This window comes from Pleurodeles waltl, chromosome 6, assembly GCF_031143425.1.
Source record: "Pleurodeles waltl isolate 20211129_DDA chromosome 6, aPleWal1.hap1.20221129, whole genome shotgun sequence".
NCBI classification, from domain to species: Eukaryota; Metazoa; Chordata; class Amphibia; order Caudata; family Salamandridae; genus Pleurodeles; species Pleurodeles waltl.
This window is the reverse complement of record NC_090445.1, coordinates 1,101,457,641-1,101,478,595: the sequence shown is the minus strand read 5'-3', so window position 1 is coordinate 1,101,478,595 and position 20,955 is coordinate 1,101,457,641. Positions and strand designations below refer to the sequence as shown.

The 20,955-nt window shown below is 41.0% G+C and overlaps 1 protein-coding gene across 1 annotated transcript; it reads right to left on the bottom strand.

The window, feature by feature from the left end:
* Window positions 1–3,754: 3,754 nt before the first annotated feature.
* On the bottom strand, window positions 3,755–20,202 carry LOC138300609 (pulmonary surfactant-associated protein D-like). Its single transcript, XM_069240204.1, has 5 exons — window positions 20,157–20,202; window positions 15,425–15,641; window positions 12,829–13,584; window positions 10,229–10,312; window positions 3,755–6,359 (listed from the first exon to the last, which is right to left on the bottom strand). Exons 2-5 carry the CDS (start codon window positions 15,618–15,620, stop codon window positions 5,983–5,985), a joined length of 1,413 nt encoding a protein of 470 aa, XP_069096305.1. The 5' UTR covers window positions 15,621–15,641; window positions 20,157–20,202; the 3' UTR covers window positions 3,755–5,982.
* Between the last annotated feature and the right edge of the window lie 753 nt (window positions 20,203–20,955).

Here is a 20,955-nt window from a genome sequence, read left to right as displayed (position 1 = left end):
TTGTTGCTCTATTGTTGACTTATTGTACCCCCTGTTAACTTATGTGCTGGTATATAAAATATTGCATACTAACGCCTTGCATCTTGTTGTGACAACCTAAAACTGCCAGTAAGGATTTGTTTTTAAATCAGTGATATCATCAGTGATGTCATCAGTGAAATCATAAATTATGTCATGTCATCAGTGAAATCATAAATCATGTCATGTCATGACTGATGTAGTATGTAAGGTGATAAGCAGTACTTGGTAGGGGCTCAAGTTACTGGTAGCTCTGCTAACTGTAACCAGTGAATTCCTGTGTATTTTTAGTTCAAAACAATAATGTTAACAGTACCATATTCACCTAACTATAATGTTAATTTAACCTCTGTTTTTTCATACATATAAACACACATATATATATATATATCTATATATATATATTTGTATATATATATATATATATATATATATATCATAGTCGCCACAGTCTCCACAAGGTGGTTATAGTTAGTACCAAATTTCCATAGAGAAAGTGTTTTTTGGCACAGTTTGATGAATCTTCCAAATGACGAATCTTTACAAACGTTTCCAACAAGAGTGTTCCTGAGATTCTTGTTCTACATAGGAAGTTTCGGGGTGATCCATCAGGGGGGGGCAGAGAAAAAGGGGAGGGGTCAGAAAAGTTGCTTTTCTCATGTTAATTCCCATAGGGATTTTGAACGTGACTACATCCTGAACTGCTGTGCTCCTTCCATCAAGGTCCACCACTGTTCTACTCTGCACGTATGGGACCCCTAGAGCAATCCAATTCATACCCCCTCTGGCATGCCCAGACTATCTTGTGCCAAACACCTGGTGACATGGCCAGGCCCCATGCGATGGGGTACCTGGGGCCGACATTGTCCAGGGGAAGGGGGCCACGTGGCCCTCCTCCACCAATTAATAGTGGTAGGCCCTGGGGAATGGGGTCCCTGGGGCCAAAATCAGCCGGGGGGGGGCTACACAGCCCACCTCCCGCACACTGGCTATTCACCCAACGAGGTAGCACTTATTAACTAACTAGTTGATCTCTAGTTGGATAGACATTTTGTGCAAAACTGTGGACTCTTCTCTGAGAAACTAGCAGAGCACATGAGCTTCCGTCCTGGCCATGATGCTCATTTCACAGAAATTAAACCTCAACAGGAACCACATACTAATATAAATACAACAGGTGCCCCAGTTGAAGCTCCACTTCTAGAAAGGACAAATGGTCCTAACTCCTGGGACTGTTGAAGGCAAAGCAAGTATGTTTACTAGGGATTCCATATTAAAAAACAATCTGAAACCCTTTGTGGAGGTGAATGTAACGTTCATCTATTGGAGCTTAATTGGACACTCTCACATCCACTCTCACACCCACATAGACCCTCTCACATCCACTTTCACACCCAGAGACACCCTCTTACAACTATTCTCACACCAAGAGAGACAGGTCTTGTGGCAAAGGCTGTGCACAGCTAGGGGGGGTAAGAGGGGTTGGCCACAGGGACTGACTGCAGGCTAGGCTTCACGATCAACCCTCTGTTGCACACAGTCAAAGGCCGTGCGCGGCGCAGCCCTGGGTGGTTTTAGTAGGTTGGCCACAGGGCCTGGACACAGGTAACTATGATTCGCAACTTAGCCATGCACTGCTACTTATCCCAGATATTACAGTACTCGTGACAACTTTTATAACTTCAATTAAAATATCAATGAAACATTAGAAGTTAAATTATTGAAGTTATAGTTACCTAAGGCCACGAGTTACAGTTACTTGATATAGCTCTAACTATTACTGCTGAATTTCTCTAGTTTTGTGAGAGTAAATTCAGAACCTAACTATAAAGGTCCCTGTAACCTTTGTTTTTTAAGTGAATTTCTATGTTTTTTAAAATTCTGTTTCTTAACTATACGTCTCTGTAACCTTTGTTTTTTTCAATGAAAATACATATACATATATAGGCCACCTCACATAGAAAATGCGAGTGGCTCCTGGACATGGCTCACCCGGGGGCTTGTAAAAAACATTGTCGCAAATTCATGTGAAAATTTTTGAATAAATGTTTTACGCTCTAGAGGTGTCCCTCTGGGACCCCAGCACCAGGGCTAAGTGGTCAGTGTGACTCTAACCTTGCTCCCTGTCTTTTTTTTTTTGTGGGACTCGGCTGAGCTGAATCCCAAGATGGCTGTCAACACTTTCTGGCTGATGTGTTGGCAGCCAATCAGAGCTGTGCATTTCTCTGCATGAGCGTGTTATTATTCATGAATCCTTCATGCCTCTAGATGTCTATATTCCTTATTCTTTTAATATCTGAATAACTGCTAAATGGATTCACACCTAACAAGAAAAAGGTTTCTTTCTGACAAATTTGGTATAATTCCATTCAGGAGTTCAGGCTGTAGTCGTGTTCAAAATTCCTATGGGAATTATAATGACCTCCCCTTTTTCTCGGTCCCCACTTGATGGATCACCCCAAAACGTCCCATGTACAAATGCACAAATTTCGTGAAGGTTTATAAAACAGCGGCAAAGATATAAGCAAGTCAAAAAAAATGGGTGCTCAATGGAAACATGGTCCTAACTATAACTACCTATAGGCAATAGCTGGTAGATAATATATATCTGAGAATATTAGCGTTTCAGCTCCATCACCTTTCTAAAATGTTGGCCACACAAAGACATCTGCATGCACAGCTTTGAATGGCTTGTTCCTCATTGTCTTTAATAAGGCGATGATCAATAATGAATCAGTTTGAACATTGCCATTATAACACATCCTCTCCACTGCTTTTTACTCCCTAGCCACTTAATTTTGTCTCTTAGTGAATAGTTACATCACAGTGATTATGGGCTAAACGATGTGCCCTTTTATCTACTGAGCTCCTAACCGATTCATGGTTAAACATCACCTTGACAATGAGGGACAAGCAAATAAAGCTGTGCCTGCGGTTGTGCTCCTTTTGATTCCTAGAGAGCTTTTTGTTTGGGATATATATATATATATATATTACTACTTTAAAGTTAGGTGTTAAAGTAAGGTGAAAGCTAACGTTTTTCAGTGTGTTTTTAGTTTTGTGCTGCTTACCTCTCTTTTTATATCATAGTTGCCTTACTTGCTACCCTTGTCCATGTCTTCCCCCACCTCCTCCTGCCTCCCTTCATTTGTTAATTTTATTCCTGCATACACCTGCATCTCCATCCCTTTCCCAGTGAAAATGTGGCGTTGGCCTTACATTATGGGGTAACCATTTAGGTTTCTAATGCATATTGAACTTGGATGGGGAAAATGGGCACATATGAAATCTTGAGACTAGTACTAGAAGCAGTATTTTAAAATCTCAGTCTACCCGCATTGAAATCTGCAACAAGTGTGTTAATGTAGGAGCAAAATATGTATTATGATCCTCAAGATGCAGTCATAAAAATATGAGAAGATACTATTGCTGGAAACTTTTAACAAGGTATAGGAAAATATGTGCATCGTTGCTATTTGGATGTTTATGTCCATCTATGTTGCTACTACCCAATTTATTTAAACATTGCGTATTTTATTACTAAGCAAAAAGTTTTGAAGTTTTTGTCAGGGACACATCAAGGTCTAGCAGGTTTCATCCGCTTTCGTAAATTGTCCAAATTGAGAAACAGGGTACCCAGCTGAAACAACTGAAATAGTCGTCTTCCAGAGATAGAGTGAAACAAAGAAAAAAAGGTAAGACTCAGTAGAAGAGTAATGAACAATCTAGGACCCCATTAAACGAAAAATAAATTTTATTTATAATGTACATTTGTGATTCACAGTTTGATCCAATTCCAAAATTAACGTTCTATATTTAATTGAAAATTCCTGAACGTTTCTCAGCACCACCACCGAAAGGATTTTCCTTAAAGTACCCATACAGTTTCTGTTACTAGAGATGCACTGAATCTTCTGAGCAAAACATAATTGCTGCTCCTCTCTGAGGGAGTGAGAAATATATACAAAAGACTGCTGAAGGGTCTAAAACTCAGTAGATCACAGCATTGATGTACAGGGATTAGTGCTTAATAAAATAGGTTTTCAGATAGTTCATTTTCAGGGCCAGTGCAAGTGACATTTTTTGACCCCCTTCTCATGAAATGAGGACATCGTGATGCTTTCCTTCCAAGGGCTATCTTCCACACCTTTTTTTGTGGTTTCCTGCTCTGAGGCATAGAATCACCTACTGTAGATTTGATCCTGCATGATGTTTTAGGACTCTGTTTGTTATAATGTCTTGATTCAAGGCTCAAGTAGAACAAGATAAATAATTGTCCTGAGTCCTTCTAATGTCTCTTCTATCAGGTATGCAAAAAGTAACTGGCAGCTAGTGGATACTTCCTGCAGAATCACACCAGTCTGAAAGTGTGGCTAGGTTCAGTGATTAGTAATTTAAAAAACAAATACATGCAATTTATTTTCAGTAGTTCACCACCAATGTTACCCAATACTTGGATTGTTGCATAGCAAGAATGTATATCCTTTGGTCTCTTTCTTCCATCATCAGCAATTCCTGTCCCTTCATCTCAGTCTTATAGGTTCTATTTAATCCCTGCCTTTTCTCTTCATCACTGTGCTCTGGTTTTTCTCTTGTTTTCGCAATCTTCATTTTCTGCCTTTCTCTTTCTTACTCAATATCAAAGCCTGAAGATGAAAAATAATCCCCAGGCCCCAAAATTGAGTGTTTGTGACCACTGGTGGCATTCACCAGCTCAAACTACAAGCCTAAATTAAGCACTGGCTATCTTGTGAAGATAACCAGACTACTAGAGTTTAGGCAGTACTCTATTCATAAAATCTACTAACATGGAATGGCGAATACATCAGAGGGACTCAATCTACTAAACAAGGAGAATATATTACAAAGCCTTTTTGTCCCACTTCGATCTGCGGTAGTGGAAGCCGGCAAGCATAACATAACCCAGCACACCAAGAGCCACCTATTAAAGCGTTAGGATTATGCTTGCCGATGTGAAACTGTGGAGCCAAGCATGATGTTGACCAACATCTGCAATTCATGATGTAATGTTATGCTATGTTGATATTACCAAAACTGAAATCACAGAACAGTTCCACAGGGGCAATCACTTTATTCAGGTTTTTTGTGTTAATGTGGCCTGCAGATAAACCGCTGATAAGCGTTTGTAGTGCAAATGTTTTGTTTTTATAGAGAAGCCAATTCAGTGCCGAATTTGTGAAAATAATTAAAAATAATAAATAAAATAAGCTAAGGTCCAGGTTTTTCCATAGGAGTCTGTCACTGGTTATATAGGACAAGGTTACCAAATACCAAGGATGCTCAGTCTTGATTACACTTCATCCCTCTTTCTTCAACCACCCCACAGTTCCTGTCTCTTTATCTCACTTTTGCAGGTTTTTTAGTCATCCCTCTTGTCCTTTGTCATCGTTTCCTTACCTTTCTTCCTCCTCCTTCAATCTCTCTTTTCTCGCTCGATCTGGTCACATTATGATCATGCGAAACAAGTCTCAGTCCCTAAGAATGTGTGCAGGTGCTGCCACCTGCAACTACCTGAACAATTTAAGCACTGTTATTTCTGTTGGGCCTTGCTTTAGTTCATGTCACATCTGCTTAGGGAGAGAAGACTTAACTAAAGTTTGATCATTTTTCTTGAGCCTTTTACCAAGACAGAAATGGGTGTGGAAGGTACTGATGGGTTCTCTGACCATCATTTCGAGTTTGGCAGATGGGTTACTATATCACAAACGTGACAGATATACTGCCCCCTTGTTACAAGCGCCTTATATCCTAAGGCGCTCGTTATAACACAGACAGGATATCCATTACATTTGTGACAGAGCAACCCGCTAGTCAAATTTTAAATCAGTCCCTTGTTTTGACTGGGTCACCTTTTAAAATGTAAAGGCTCGTTTGATAACAAACCTTGACTGTATGAATGCATGCCCTTGAGGAAGATGGCTTAAAACAAGAAAGCACATGATTTTAGAATTCACAAATGACCAATCTCTTTTCTCCACATGACTTGTCATTCCACTTCCCATTGCTGAATATTTCTACACAGTCTTCAACACCTTTGTCATTATTGGGCTCCTTTGGCGACCAGTTGGTGTAGCTGAGTTTGTCTCCATTTGGATATTTGAAGGTGCCTTCTGTCTGCATATCATTTATGCCGAGATAAGCTATCTTCCCAGTCATTGTAACAATTTCCTGGATGGCGGCGTTCTCTGCTGCATTCCTTGGTGAGGCCAAAAGACCACCAGCTTTCACACACGCTACTCTTGCCACCTCATAGTTCATTTCAAGATTATTGGTCACAAAGAGTTTTTCACCCACACTCCTGGCATTCTGTAGAAGAGAAGCTGTAAAACAGAAGAGAAATTCACATGAATCCTTTATTGTCATTCTGAGAATTGCTTTCTTTGAGTGGAAGAGATCCTTTGAAAAATGCAAACATGAAACATATATGTGCACCTAATAAGGATGATAACAAGATGTGTACAGCTTTGTCCATTACTACAGATTATACACTGGCTACCAATGAACCTTAAATTCTTGCTCAGGATAGCTCCCTCAGTGATTCTAGTCTATAAATGTCTAACGTTGTCAATATGAACAAGAAATAATCATTATATATCATGCAACAACATTAATTTTAATGTTTAAGAGACCCTGGCAGTAGCTTGTAAGTTTGGTTAACGACTTCTGCAATGAGGCTGGAGGAGCAACCTGACCTATAGGTCAAAATAGTGATTTTCAAAAATGTTGTGGCCAAGATCGCGACCACCAGAATATCATGAAGCTAGGTCTATATATGTGACAAATCTTAAAGGTACACTGAGGTTAAGTTAAGTTAGGAATAGCACACCAAGACTTACCTCTATAGGCTAGTCTCACAATATTCAGGCTGTCGATATTTTGATAGGTCAATAATTACATCTCTCTATTCTGGTTTACATCCTTACAGTACACAGATGTAAAAAACAAGCAGCAGCAAAACAATCTTACCTATTAGCAATATACTCAGATAACTCCCTAACATAAAAAACACAAACATTTAAACCAGTGTGAAGATGGAAATGTATTACTGTGTGACATTTGATGTGGCCATTCCACTCTACTTTATAATCCTTCAGGCCAGCTGTATATGAGGCATGTTAAGGCTCCTTTACAAACCCATAATAATTAATTGTCATTCAACTGATTTGGATTTTTCACCTTGCAGCTTTCAGGATTGACGCACCTGTTTGGGGATTCATTGAGTAACATTTTGCAAAACCATTGGAGGGCTTGAGGACACTATAAACTGGTATATTATGTGTAAAGTGTGTGAAAAGTTGGAAATGTAAGTTGAACTAGATTTGCATCTAATGTTACATCTGGCACCTTTCGATTTAACATACTAGAAGCTTTTGCTCACATTTTCTACCAGCATATGTTTGTGAGTCATACTTGTTGGGAGGGTATCATGCAAAATAGGGAAGGATTAGAACTGCTGACACAGTTTCTCTGACATACATAAAGTAAAAGCACATTGCAAATGATGGAACGGACAAGTCCTTCGTATGGTAATGGACATGCACCCCTGTCCTGTAACATGGATCCCTAATGCTGATTTTTGTCATCATAGGCAAACACAGATCATGAGTGTGTGCCATGTCATAGGCCTGTCTCATAGATTGAGGTCTTGTTGGGCCGGGAGAGGTGGCCCCCATAGTGATGGAATGCTACTGCCAGCAACAGTTATACAACATGCGAGTGATGGTGGCAGCATACTTTGTAGTGATCAGTTGGAGTGTGCAGGTCCTCTTTAGCCTGTGTCACTGGAGTGAGGCCTACAGGCTCACTATTTCAAGGTTCCATTGCTATGTGCTTACCTCACCCCTTGGTCTTCATCAGGTTAATGTGGGTGCTGCACAGTGCAAGAGTAATGTATCTGAGCTCGGTGTATAGGTGCTGGGGAAGGATGTTATACAAGGATAATGCAGCACTGTGCAGTGCAATCATGTAGAATGCAGGTGCCGAGTGTATGTATGCCTGTGAGTGGGACAGTGCATGAAGGATGTAGTGCTTTGCAGTGTGTGCATGTTAAATGCATATTCTGGGTGTATGTGTGCTTGAGTGGTGAGTACCTGAAGGATATAGTGCTGTCCAAGATGTGCATGTTAAATGCATGTACTGGGTGTATGTATGGCTGTGAGTGGTAAAGTACATGAAGGATACCGTAATGAGCAGAGTGTCTATGCTGTTCTACATGTACCAAGTATCTGTGTGCCTGTAAAGATACAATAGATAGAGGCCCCTGAGTTCCATTTTTGCAAGACGAAGGGCTGCACAGAGAAACATGAGGACAGAACTTAGGGGAATCCCTCCAGACAGATTTATGTATTGCTGCATTCCTGTAATCATTGTGGGACACTCTGGAGAGTGGAGAACCAGGCTTACCCTGTACACTTCAAAGGGTACTATTTGATTCAGAGAAAGGTTACAAGTAAGGGACCTAGGCACATCTCAGGAAGGAGATGGGGTTCATTAGGGAACCAAAAAGAATAGGCCTGAGTCCCTGGGTTAATCTATTGATACACAATTCACTGTGGCTGACATCAAGGTGTGAACTCTAATCACTTCCATGGCCTGTGTAGGGGGGCTATCAGCTTGGAGTTGCGCCTGCTGTGACAGACTGCTTTCAAGGGGAAGAAAAGGTAGAGGAGTGTACACTTCAATAGAAACAGCCCCCCAACATGAACTTCAAAGATTCAACCTGTAGATCACATTTGGTGTCTGGACGTGGACTACAAAAAGGGGCTTGAGACCCAAAAATTGGTCATCTGTTGAGCGGCCAGATGAGCTGTGTGAGCAGGGAAAGTTCTGCAAAATCTCTGCCTGCGACCAGGGTTGGCAGCCGCGGCATGCTAGTCCCTGCTGGGTGAGGGAACATCACCCAGGCAATCCAAAACCACCTGCCACCGAGCCTGGAGCACCATCGCTTGCCAAAACTAGTGTGCCTCGTGAGGAAAAGTAGAGCGTTGAAAGGATGAAGCCCTTTAGGGACCACTGTTGAGTGGACTTTGCAGGGTTTGAGGAGGTGGGTTCTGCACTGATCGGGTCATTGTCTGCATGCAGAACAAAGTCTGTGACTCTTGTATGTTTATGCCAGAGGAGAGCCCTCTTGAAGGAGTTGTGTGAATCCTGGGCCAATGGGCCAGAGCCCTTGCAGAATGAGGAGTCGGCAACCCCATATGCTTGAAGGGCCTCCGTGAGAAGCTGCTGACTACAACCCTCTTGCAGCTGATGACCACTTTCCATGCATCAAACAAAGAGCACGATGTCTACTGACGAAAGAGTGGATAAGATGTCACCTCTGTCCATGTGTAGACGGTGGATTGAGTAGAGAACTACTGCGTAAAAAAGGACTGGGTATAAGGATTTCTAAAAACCCACATTATACTTATTATTATCATAATAACAAGTGTTGCATTAATGAGTTCTAGGACCGAGAGAACCTTAGAATCATTGTCTTTTTTATTTATAAAATTAATTTACTTGTTACAGAAAGTAAAGTATGGGAACGATCGAAAACCCTAGAAAAACAATGTAACACTGCCATCACATTTGAGAGGAGACATAAGTAAAGTATAGTGATTCAATGCAGAGAATGACTGGAGGGGCATTTGTACATGCTCCAAAACACTTTATGGTGGGTCCGACCTGAAAAACTAAAGAGGATGATATTGATTATTTTCAAGTGGTTTCAAGTTGGCTGTTGTCTATATGTCAGGGATCTGGGTCTCTTCGAGTCAAGCAAGCTTTGCAATTCATTCTTTGATTACTTTAATTTTCTGAAATACTCATTTTTCACACTGAAATGGAAATATGAAGTCCCAAAGTACTCTGAAATATTACATTTCACATTCTGTACCGAGAAATAGTACGGTCAAGAAGCAAAATAATTCGCATTTTCTCAATAGCACGAGCACCCTAAGCAAATAACCAGTGAAATTCCAGAAGTAAAAAACAAGGCTTGGTATATCTGCCTTCTTGCCTTGTGATGTCTAGAAGGATGTTATATATTACATTTAAAAAAACTAGAATCTCCACTACCACAAAGATACAGGTATTGTACACAGAGTACGCATGGACTCCTAGGACCATCTAAGCTGGCGTCTTTTATTCAGTGGCATTCACAGTCACATAAATATGGTATAGATTTAAAGCGATGAGGGCAATTTACCTTTTCTTTGTTTGGCTGAAGCAGACTGTAATGCTTTCAGTTGTGTGCCCAATGCAGTGACCTGTCGTTTCAGAAGGTCGAGTTCTAAGGAAAGAAAGATGTGTTGAAAAATCTTGCAATTTCTCTGGTACTCCGTGCTTCCTGAATCTATAGGCAGTTGGTTCACATTTCAACTTCATAGAACAAATACAATTTTGCGATTTCATTAAATCAGTTATGATCCATGTCTAGAGTTTTGAATTGACCAGAAGACAGAAAAATGTTAACACCTTCTCATCTGAACAATTCCAAACTTTGTTTGACAAGTTGATGACAGAGGCCCTTATTAACAAGTGCGGCAGAATAAGGCGGCGTATTTAGCAAAGGTGGTAAATATGGACATCTTTGGATGAAGAATTGAACAAGCATGGTATATTGGCGAGATTATGAATTTTCAGCATGACAACGAGACATAAAAATTAGAATCGGCTTTTGACAAAATAAATTTTGTAAGTTGTGTACTTCATAGCAGCCTTCTCGACAATAGGGCTTGCAGAGTTTGCCAGTGTGAAAACATTTGTTTGTACAAAAATCAGAATTTAGCCCTTAGTATGCAGTGAGGGCACAGTGTAGAGTTTAATCGCAGGGTCCAATCCCCCTGAAACTACAGTATCATCAATGTTAACAGGGGTTTTGCTTGTGAATTCTTTGGTTATAATGTTATCACTGCACATCCGGTAAAACATCACAATAAAACAGGAATCCGAGACGCTTCAAACCACAGTGGCCAAAATAAATCAACAATGTGAAAAAATGAGAGCATGTCAAATATTTCATCTAAAGGTTCTCCACGAGTTTCCACTGGAGAAAATCTGCTGCTTTATGCTTTAATCACATTGCGTGTAAACAAAAATGTCCACTAGAAGATACCAGAAATCCAACACATTAAAAAAAAAATTCTGAACCCTATTTTACAACTATATTCAACTTGACAAACACAATTACATTGCTAGCCTTTAAAATCACAACATAAGAAAGACCAATAATGGTAATAGCATGTCATCGCTTTAGAGTGACGACTCAAACTTAAGGAAATAGCCAGGATACAAATAAAAACTTCAATTGTATATGCTCAAAAGACATCAAAGAACGACCTTGACATGCATTACTAAAGCCACTTAATGTGTCACTTATACATTAGTGATAAGCATACTCTGTTAGAACCGCGGCAGAGTATGCTTACTGCCAACATAATGGTCCAACAAGGAAATTAAATGCGGGCAGACCTTTGGTTTAATGACAGCAGAGACTATTCCATCTTCACCATGATTAAACCCTGACAACCTTAGGGAGTAAGGGGTATCGGAGGCAGACCTCTTCTTCCCACCTTATTTAGATTGGTGGAACTAAAGGTCAGTTTTCACTACCTGTCACTGCCAGGAAAACCCTGGCAGGAAGGGGCATTGAAAACTGCTTAATGCTCTCCTCGCCACAGTAGAGGACTCCTATGTGAAGGGGACCATTTCCTTTCTTAATTTTAAAAAGAAAATCCTGCTTTGGTTTTTTTTTAAATAAAAAGGAAAACAGATGGTTCAGGGCCCCGTCATGTTGATGGAGCTGTGCATCAAGTTGCAAATAGCATAGACAGGCATAGCCATGACAGAAGTTCCTGACAATGCTTTAAGAAATGGCTGCCTGCTTGGCAGTCATTTCTAAATCTGGTAGCTCTCACCTCTCCCACGGAAAGGAGTAATTTACTCCATCACTCTGGCAGAGAAACAGGCTGTCTGCCAGATTATAAAACTGGCCCTTAGTCTCCAAAGCTAATGCAATTACATGCATGTTTCATTACAAATGATTTGAAGGAAAATGATTGCTGACTTACTAGGCATGAGCGTCAAATCTGAAGTTGTCTTCATGTAATGACCAACAGGCATTTTCCTGCTGGAATGGAACTGTTCTTAAAGTTTTCTCCCCATAGCAAACAAAACATTTCAATTAGTTTCTTACTCAGGAGCAATATGCCATCTTTTAAGAACTTGGCTTTGCAAAACAAACACTTCCAGTATGTTTACTTTTAACTCAAATGTATCCATCATATTTATTTATGTTCCACCAAATTACAATTATCACTGGCATTCATGTCCCACTGAATCAGAACGTGTGCTATTTACCTTCTGCAGTCAAAACACAACTACACTTTTTGTCAACTCTCAATGAACACAGCCACCTATGGGTATCTCTCTCACTGAAACAGACACATTTATATGGTTCTGTGTATCCAATCACCTCAATCTATGAGATGCATCTATCACTGAAACAGGGCCACTCTTGCCATTCCTTGAATTGAATTGAAACAGCACAGTCCCTGTGAATAATTTTCAAGTTAACCAAAACCTTCTTGGTTGGGGGTTTAAACCAAAACTTCACAGATTCTTTCTCTTTTACCAAAATTTAGCCAATACTGGACCTGCTCCCTCTAAATCACAACTATCTTTCTAAGCGTCTACATGAATAGTCACAACCAACCCTGGGAATCTCTCCCACCATAGCAATTTTTTGTTTACAAATTGTTTGCCTCCTTTGAGCTTGTTCTAACAAACCACATCCTTTCCACTTACCAGAGCCTCCACTCTCTCCCTTCTGTCCTTTTTGGCCTAGAAGTCCTGTGTCTCCTTTTGGGCCTGGTGATCCATTTGCACCTTTTTGACCTGTTGGCCCTGCTGGTCCTGTTGCTCCTGCTGAGCCTTTAGGCCCCATTGCCCCTTGTGGCCCTGGTGGTCCAGCTGAGCCTTTCAGGCCAGGTGCACCTGTTGCACCTGCTGAGCCTTTGGGACCTGCTGCTCCTGTTGGACCTGGTGATCCTGAAGCACCTTTCTGGCCTGCTGGTCCGGTTGGTCCACTTGGACCTGCTGCTCCTTTTGGTCCTGCTACTCCTGTTGGTCCAATTTGTCCAGCTGTTCCTGTTGCACCTATTGAACCCTTTGGGCCCATTGGCCCTGCTGACCCAGGTGAACCCTTTTGCCCTGTTGCTCCGGTTGGTCCTGTTGGCCCTGCGGGTCCAGGTGAACCAGGGGCTCCAGTTGAACCTTTTTGTCCCACAGAACCTGTCACCCCTGCTGGCCCTGGTGGGCCAATTGATCCTTTTGGACCCATTACCCCAGTAGGTCCTGCTGGTCCAGCTGAGCCTTTTGGGCCTACTGGTCCCACTGGTCCTGTTTTTCCCACTGGTCCTGCTGGTCCTGTTGCTCCAGTTGATCCTTTTGGCCCAATCATGCCCTGTGCTCCTTTTTGGCCTGTTGGTCCAATTGAGCCAGTTGGTCCTATTGGCCCTGCCTTTCCAGGTGGGCCCTGCAGGCCCCTCAATCCTTGCAAACCTAGAATTAAAATAGAAAAACAAAGTAGTTATATACATACACTATATGTATATATATATATATATATATATATATAAAAATCACCTCATTACTTCATCATTTAATCTCAAAAGTATCCCCGTACTTGCCTGCTCAAAGTAAAGATGTTGCAAAATTAGTGTACGCAGAATTTGGTAGAGTATAATTAGCCATATGTGCTTAGTGTAACAGTGCACAGGGTCCATTGAAACACTTTTCATCTTTTGCCTGGCAGGCATAGCCAGGGAAAATCTAGACTGGCCTCCAGTCACAAGGAGAAACTCCCTGCAAGCAAACTCACAAAATACGACTTTTTTTCTCAATACAAAAACGTTAGTAGAGCTGGTACTTTAAGAACAGCACTCACTTGGCAAGCCTTGAGTGCTCTATGTAGTGTGCTGCCATGGTGGGGGTATCCTTCACAGTACAGAAATCACTACTAGGTAGGCAGGGATCACTCAACAGGGCGGAGGGTCCTCAGGCAGGAAGGCATACGCCCCAACCTCGTCGGCAGGTGAACCTCGATCAATGTCTAAGCACTCCCCCAATAGGGGTAACTGAGTTCAATGAAGCCTATTTGCCAAATATGCCTATGGCATGCAAAATTCATCTGACCCTTTATTACGAAATCATCTTGAACACACATCATTTGCACTTTAGAGGGAACTGAAAATCCTCCAGGAGGAAACTCAAAAAATGGAGTAGAATCAGATGCCTGGATTTTCTCAATGATATCCTAGGGTGATGGAACTTCAGTCTCTTTATTCTACCCTGTATTTAGAGTAGGAGTTTGTTTCTTGAAAATAAAAAATGACTCCCCACACTCAGGAAATTGTCTGTCAGTGTGAAGGAGTCCTTATTCATTATCCCTGCACATTGCTGCTACAGAAAGTGTGGCAGGCTCAGTTAAAGAAAATGAGTGACAGTCACCACACCCTCAATGGAGTGAAACAACTTTCACTTTGAGCTAGTGGCCACTTGGTGGATGAGACACCAGATCAAAGGTTTACACCGCTGGAGCCAGTTAAGGTTTTGCTGGTGTAAACTCTGTGCTTCCTGAACCCTAAACTGATCTGGGAAACTGCACTTTGTCGAACAAACCAAACCAATTACTTCTGCTCCACCAAACTCTAAATTATACCATAATTGTGTATACACAACTTACATCTTACACATTTAAACTACAATTTAAGAGGAAAGCATTCATGGGAAAATACTCTCATTTCAGATTTTTGATTGTGTGCAACATAATTCCCAGCTATCACTCATTTAAAAAGACGCAGCATTTTTTCATCCAAAGCTGCATTAGGAAAGGGAAGGAGTGAGGAGTACCCTGGATTATGTGCCTCAATAGTCTGATGGGTCCAGAGCCGAGCCAGGACTAAGCATTTGTTTCCAGCTAAGATAAAACCTTCCTTTGCTCAATACTCACATCTCACAGGTGGAATTTGGGAATATTGTAAAAGTCATAGTTTGTTTTCTATGGAGAAAATATTCTGAAGACGCCAGTTTTGGGGATGGTTTCAGGGAATTCTCTTTTGTTTGAGATCAACCTATCCCTCCCTTTGTGAATGTAGGATTAGAACTCTCAACTCTGCCTTAAGGCTGTTAGGCACTCCCATGATGATTAAAAGGCATAAGATGATTTGAGTGATCATATAATGTTGGTTAACTACGATCTAAACTTAGCAAATAGTAAAACAAAGCACCACTAGGATTGTGTGTTTTGGAAACCACAGTAAATTGAAGGCAGAGTAAATAAATATGTAGTGCTATAGGAAATAGGCTGCTGAGCAACCTGGATAAATGAATATCGTTTTACCTGGGTCTCCTTTCTCCCCTTTGGGACCTTCCTTGCCATCTCTCCCATCTCTGCCTGGTAGCCCATTGTTTCCAGCAGCACATGTAATTACTGGACAGGTGTTGGCATGCTGCAATTCCTTCTTTGTTTCAACACTGGCGGCAATGACCGTAGACACTACCAACATGAATGTAGCAATGGACTGAAGAAGGTCCATGATTATTGCACTGTATTGGAACTGTAAGGAATCATAAACAAGGAGTTCAAGATAGAGTATATGAAAATCGAAAACACAAATCATTCGTGATCAACACCACAAACTTACATATGGTATCACTATGCACAAAAAGTAAGTGCTAATAGAATTGAAAGTATCATGGTATCTTGACTGTCTTTTCTCACATGTAGTCAATATTCTGCCAGTTCTATGCTTCCTGCAGAACCTGTCTCACCAGCTATACGTCCACCTTCCAAATTACGCATTTATCTATATGTTATTTTGTTTAAGATACAGCCACACTTCCAGTTCATCAACAAATAACAAACAATCAAAACTGTTATACATACATCTAGTAATATGCCTTAATAACTACAGCTTCCAGCTATCTTTCTGGTCATTTTCCCATCCTCCATAGCATCCATCCATTTGTCCCGCCACCAGAGTATTTAATCAACTATCTGCCCTTATAAATCTATAATTAAATCACTAATCAACTACCATCCAACTCTTACCCATTCTTCTATATTTTCATGCACGTAATCAATGAACTATCACTACACACATCAAATATTCTAATTTAATAATATGAGAATCCACCTACCACAGATTGAGGTCAACCGCCATTCATCCACACCATGATAAGCTATCCACACATCTAGCGATTTATTAGGCAAACTGGCATCTAATCTAAGTGACTAACTACCTAACTATGCATCAATCATTGCAACTAAGAATGTCCAAATTCCTGAACCACCAAAGTCAAGGAACTCCATTTTGCTCTAAATGTGAGCTAATACCCTTGCATGTGATATACTATGCTTATACATCAGGGCCCTGGGTGGTTTAGGTTCCAGGTTTTTATTACTCTGTCTTTACTTACTTGAAAATAAATTCAAGAAATTGCAAAATGCGAAAAAAAATGGTAGTGCACAAGATATGAAACATATGAGACATGACTAAGCAATAGTGAGGTTGTTTGTATATTGTGCCTCCGTTGAACACTAGGCTAAAGAGTCACTTAGATCACGGGGTCAGTCTGTTCTTGCACAGCTTCAGCCATACTCGTGTCCAGGACACTGTGTAACAACATTATTTTCCATCAATTCAAGCACCATTTTTGGTGTCTGCTTGTGGTGTTTTTATAAATAATTATTACAACATTCACCTCATTAGACTGCCCCTTATGGGCATTGAAATATACGCTTTATTTAGAAACAGCTGAACATGATTTCATGCAGTTGTTTTCCACTTTGCCCTATAAAAATGATCCTGGTCTGGGAAAAAACAGTTTAGACTCAAAAAAGGTAAACTTAGAAGTTTGATATAAACTTAGACCAAACGTCTAAGTTTATACTTAGGCTTTGGGAATTCACAAAGGGCATTTAGTAGTATCTTTATGTCTGCACAGATCTCTGCCCCACATGCAGACATAAAGATACTACTCATAAATGTCCTTTGTGAATTCTCAAAAGTCGTAAACTTAGACTTTTGGTCTAAGTTTAGACCAAACGTCTAAGTTTACCTTTAGTGAATCGGGCCCATCGTGCTTTTTTGCGGCATCAGTCAGAGATAACACATGAGATGTTACTCACTCTGCTCAGAGTTATCAACTTCTCAAAATGCCAGCTTGTAAGGACATGTTCCCGACTCCTGACAGCACTAACAATCACTGTTTTTGCTTCATTACGAGCAGCACTTCAAATTTCGGCGTGTGTGGTAACTCCTTTTATATCATATATAGGAAATATAACTTTGCAGCTAATATTGTACCTGGCTCCTAACGATTTATCCTACCTGTCCCCAAAGTCTTGAACCACCTCCCACAACACATCAGAGCATTCTCCTCTCTTGTTGACTTTTTCAGGAAGAAGAAGGCTTGGCTTTTCCAGTAAACCTTCCAGTGCTGGCCTGCCATACCTGCTAAGAAGTCACTGGATACCCTCGCTGGTGATTAGATCACTATAAAAACACAGCTTACTAATATCACATAACACAACACATCCTAATTTTCCACAGGTGCATTTTGGCAGGTCAAACCTGTATCAATTTAGAGGTGGAAAAATGCCTAGGAATTATCAGAACATGCACATTTGGGTAAAGAAAGCACCAAAATGTGTATGCTCTTTCCCCAAAAATTGTAAGAGGTGGTATTTATTGGCCCTAATAAATTTGAATGCTTTGGAGGTGGATATTATTGGGTGCAATTAATAGTGTACCAAACACTGTGCAACCTGTAATGAGTTGCTTGGCGAGTGACAGAAATGAAGCTGTTAGTATTCTGAGGCCATGCACACGAGTGTCAGTTCATCAGAATGACAATTGTAGTAAAATAGCACCACATACCCATTTAACCACATAGGTATGACCTAGTTAAACCTTTCTCCCATCCTGAAGCCTTTCACTGTTGAAGAGTTTCTGCATCTGTTGGCAGTACCTTTCCCCAAATTACTGCCATCCGCCAGGGTCGTAATGACCCCCTATGTGTTGTTGTAAGCTTCGTATGTTTGTACTATTTTTATAGCAAAAAAAAGAAGCCAAATGCATCAAATACAATCAAAAGGTTGGGAAGCTGGGTTTGAGAGCAGAGGTGGATGGTTACTTTGATGTGATGTATGTTTTTTAAAGAGGTGTTTCTTCAGCTTTATCCTAAATTGGAGCAGGATTTGTGGGATCGTGAAGGATAAATAGATACAGGGGTTTCACTTCAATATTTAATTTCACACTAAAGATGTAATGAAATGTGTGTATTTTTTTTTTTTTTTTTTTTTAGATATTAGATTAATATTTTGTAGTCTTTCTTAAATGGACAAACATAAATCCTTTAACGTGCCCTAAAAGTCAGCAATCTGTGCCCTTGTGTAATCTAGGATCCTTACGTACTTATACTTAAGGGCAATGAGGGGTATGCACTGCACATTGTGGTGCCCACTCTGCCCCTTCAATGAAATCCTCGGAATTTTAATGGAATTCAACAGAATGAAACTCTGCAAATCCCGCCCACCCCTATTCAGAAGGAACTGGACACTAGCAAACTACCCCACCACTCAGACATCTAAGGGTAGTATGTCCCCCATTGTATAAACAAATACCCGGCTTGAAGGACAAATATTCAAGGAATTTCATATGGGCAGTAAAAGTGTTAACAAACGATGAGCAAAGTGACAAAGCTTCAAGGCTTGTAAATCCATGTATATGTTTTCAAAACCAATGTAGCAACACTCTTTTAGGAGAGTATCTAGTCGTAGTTTAAAAAAAAAAATTGGGGCCACTCAGAGCAATAAGGGGAGGGCTGGTTACTGCTGCCAAGGAACTCCACAAGAGATTAGGGTCTGCATCCACAACCTACCCAAACTGTCACAGCCATTACTGAGCCAGCCATCTTGCGCTCCTACAATCTTACCGGGGGGTACATTGTAACACTTCCAGCCTAACCCTGACAACAGTATCAGAGTATTGGTATTAAGGGTATGATGATAACAGCATTTGTTTCTCTGGAGTAGTGTGTACTATTTATTGCACCATTTCCATGCTGATACCTAGGGTTTGGAATGTAACAGGTATGATAACAATGTCTGTTATTAGATTTGCCCATTGTAAAGGGGAACAACATGCAGGGGCGTAGCTTGAGGGGGGATTTCAAGTGCTTCACCCCCCTAATAAATGCATTTTCTGATAAATAGTTAAGTACAGATGTTTTCAGTCAGGTATGGGAAGATGTCTGCTGGATTTCACCAGGAATTTAAACATACATTCAGATAGAAACGCACACACACTTTCTCCCTTTCAGTTTTTAAAGTCACCAAAAATGTTGGTAATTTTGCAAAATATTGTACTTTCCCTTACTAAGCACCCCTACCACTCTGCTTTCGTCCCTCTTTACATTGCCCCTTAGACCCCTCCCATGCACTGTGCTTGTTGTATAATGTATTTAAACATTATATGCCAGCCTGATTGACAGAAAATCTGAAGGTCACAACCCCCATTCTTACTGAACAAGCTACGCCCATGACGACATGCAGGTTTTGGTGCATTCCGCACCAAAAGTCTCACATACCAGTTTTACTGGGCCTTTTTACCAAGCAAATATCAGCAGGCTTGACCTGATGATATGTACCTCAGAAAACTCTGAATTTAAATTAACAACAAATCTATGACATGTATGTTACATAATGTGCTTTGCAGCAGGCACATAAAAATCAATGCTACTTTATCAGTCAAACCTCTGACTGGACAAAACACAGGACTCTCCCAGTACTGTGTTTACCACTAGAGTTATCTTACAGCTCAAAATTGCTGGACAAACAATGATCTCTGCAGCAGGTGTCTTGACCCTCTAAGATATTTTAAAATACAGCCTCTTTGTGACCAATTAAGTAATCTAGCATACATTTACTTTCACATATGACCTTCTTGCCAAATTGTTTGCAGCAGATCTTTTCAGTGGCCTCTGCCACTGAAATGGGTGATGGGGCAGGACTGACAGGACGGGGTGGGGGAGTTAAAAAATAAAGAAATTAAAGAAAACCCACTTACCTTCTCCTTTGGGAGACTTGGTTTAGCTCCCCTCCGTCTCCGTCCTCTTCCTGGCAGCACACAGGCTCCCAGCCAGTCACGACACTGATGTCACCAGCATGACAGCAGCATCGTGATTGGTCTGAGCGACTGCTTCGGTGCTCAGGTTGTGAGTGGGAGCCTGTGCATGTTCTCCACTCGGCTGTGCAATACAGCCGAGTAGAGAACATGCAAAGCGCATAGGTCTGTTTGGCCTGCCCAACACGGCCTGCCAAGCAGACATGCGCACTTTATGGTGCACATACCCCTCCTCCAGCCCTCCTCCAGCCCTCTCCAGCCCAGCCCCCTTACTCCCAGCAAAAATACGATGATAATAACATAGAGTTATTACAATTTTATTTTAATTTTTGCTCAAATCTAGTGGGAAGACACGTCTCCCCCTTAGCAGAGGAGCCGCCGCTGGATTTAAAAAAAATGTATAAGTTAACTGTCAGGATTTGCTTTTCAAGAACCACCCCTTATGCCTTGACCCCCTTTCCTCTGCCACACCTTGACCTCCCATTTATGGGTTCCTGGCATATTTTTTTCAATTCCAGCAATGTATGTAGGTAATGTTACAAAGAATGAAGGTGTGATCCAAGGAGAAGGACATTATTTAATTACTGCTGCCTTCTAATTGATAGAATTTTCCCCCGTCTGCACATTACTAGAGGATAACACTCCACATCCAGAGTAAACGCTTTGAAAATAGGCAAGAATTGTGGAAGGTGGGGTACAAACCGTAAAGATTGCAAATGGCAGAGTGGGGGCACCCCAAGTA